General features: G+C 66.7%; 1 protein-coding gene across 1 annotated transcript in view; it reads right to left on the minus strand.

Moving 5' to 3' along the window:
- The window catches only part of LOC102438368 (protein shisa-9-like), a gene marked incomplete at its 3' end in the record, with an annotated part of 261481 nt that extends 261029 nt beyond the window's left edge, over nt 1–452 (minus strand). The window contains 2 exon segments of the mRNA XM_014446353.2: nt 3–58; nt 60–452. Of these exon segments, the coding sequence (XP_014301839.2) occupies nt 3–58; nt 60–452 (449 nt within the window).
- Nucleotides 453–2277: the final 1825 nt, after the last annotated feature.

Raw genomic sequence — 2277 nt, forward strand, 5'->3', positions numbered from 1 at the left:
TGGTCTTGTCCTTGGTGGGGTCGTGCAGGGGGTCGTCCTTGCGCGCCGGGGGTTTGCCGGGTGTTGAGCCAGAGCGGAGTGTCGTAGTTGGTGCAGGTGCTCTGGTTCAGGCGCCGCTTCTTAAACGTGCAGCAGAACCGGAAGCCACAAGTCCCGCAGCAGAAGATGAAGTCGCCCGAGCTGCAGTTGAACGGCGGGTCCCACTGGCCCATGACATCGAAGTAACCCCGGCAGAAGTCCGGCGTGGGCGCCCGGGTCGGGGGCGCGTCCGAGACACCCGCGCCCTCTCCGGCCTCCCCGGAGGCGGCCCCGGAGCGGTTGCCCCCCGTCAGCACCAGCACGCCACCCAGCTGCGCCAGCTGCCCGTGCCCCGCTCGCTCCTGCGCCCGGCACACGCGGGCGCACAGCTCGGTGAGGAAGCAGCCGAGGAGCAGCCGAAGGACGCGGCGCATCGTGTCTCCCAGCCCGGGCTCGGCCGTTTGGCCGCCGCTGGAGCCGCTGCAGCCGCCTCTCGAAGCGCGGCCGAAGCTGCCGAGGCTGCTGCCGGGGGCTGGGAGCCGCCGCGGGCCGCACATGCAGGGAACGGCACGGGGCGCTCGGTGGTCGGCGGCCACGGCGCTCGGCTCAGCCCGTGTTCGCCTCCAGCGCGCCGCGCGCCAAGGGGCTGGCCGGGGAGGAGCGCGCGGGGCTGGGCGGGGGGAGGAGGAGCGGGGGCAAGCGCGGGGTGCAGGTCCGGCTGGCTTCAGCGAGAGGCGGGGGCTGGAGCGCAGGGGAGAGTCAGTCCCTCGGCCGGCGACTCTGGACTCGCTGCCCCGCGCCCGCTCGCAGGATCCTTCTCACCTCTTCGGCTCGCCAAGTGCGCTGGAGAGAGCGAAGCGACACTTGTGGAATGAAGGGAGGCCAGGAGAGAAGGAGGAGGGGAAGGAGGGCGGGCAGAGGAGGCGCGGGGTGGGGAGGCGGGCGCGAGCTCGAGAGGGGCGGGGGCGCGGGAGAGGTGACTCGGGCGGGCGCCCGGGAGCGAGTTGGGGGGCGTGCAGTACCGAGCCTGGCTGGCGGGCGGGTAGAAGGGAGTTTCGCAGCCGCCGGAGGAACAGCTCGGATTTCCCGGCAGGTAGAGGACGACGGCGGGACCTCCCGCGCCCTCTCCGGGCTGGAGGCGCGGCTCAGACCTGTTCCCGGTGCAGAGGCGGCTCCGCCCCTGGCTTTTTTCTGGGATGCGGGCGCTGGAGCTGCGGCTCGAATCTGCCCAACGGGGAAAGGGTGCCTCGGAGGGGAGAGGGACAGACTAGCTGGCTTACACTCCAACAGAGACAGTCTGATCAGGATCGCCACTCCCAGGCGCGCGGGGCCGCTCTGCCCTTCCTGCTCCAGCCAGACACGCCATCGGGATGGCCCCACTCCTTGGGCCGAGGTGAGGACCACGGCTGAGCTGGGAAGGCGGGGTGGCAAGCCCCTGGGCCCGGGGTAAGACCCCGGAGGGGGGCATGGGCTGAACTAAAGTCAAAGAGGCGCAGAGGGTCAGGAGAGGCAGCCGACAAGACGGAAGCAATAGCATGCCTCTGAAGGTCTTTCCTCGGGACTCCCCCAGGCCCCCGTACTTGCCACTTTGCTGTCTCTCTTCCCCCTCGTAGCGTTCCCTGCGCTCCACAGGAGGGCTCACCTCGGCGCCGCCTCTGCGCGCCCAGATCTGGCGCAGTGCAAGGCCTGTGTACGCAATCTTCGCCTCCCTCCTGGACCTGGAGCCCGCGCACCGGTCCCCAGACTCCACTGGCCCCGGTCCCACCCAGCCCCGACCATACCCCACTCCCGGTCATCCTCACCCAGGGCTGCGGAGCTGGCCTTGTTCCTGGGCTTCCAGCCTTGCGTCGCCCTCTCTCAACTCAGCCAATTCCAGCCATCGTCAGCCCTCTCCCATTTCTCCCACTTCTTCTCTCCTCTGCTTGAATTTGACTCCAGTAGCCCCCGAAACAGCATTTGTACCAAAGCTGCTACACCAAATTTAGATTTCCACACGCCCCTGCGTTTTGTTTTTTAATTGCATTAACTAAGTATACACTTTGCAGTCAGCGGGGCTATTTGCAGTGATAAGATGTTTCCACCACTTTCCTCTCCATTGGGCTGCAGTCAAGCTCTTCTCGGAGCATTTTCGGGGAGTTGGGGCCAGTAAAATGACATACTGGGGTCCCCTTAATTGGAAAAGCAAGCAGGTGCATCGGGGCTCTACTGCAAGTTTTCTGGGGGATGAGAGCCAATTGTGTGTCTTTGAAGACACATCAC

This window comes from Myotis lucifugus, unplaced genomic scaffold (assembly GCF_000147115.1).
Source record: "Myotis lucifugus unplaced genomic scaffold, Myoluc2.0 scaffold_528, whole genome shotgun sequence".
Taxonomy (NCBI): Eukaryota; Metazoa; Chordata; class Mammalia; order Chiroptera; family Vespertilionidae; genus Myotis; species Myotis lucifugus.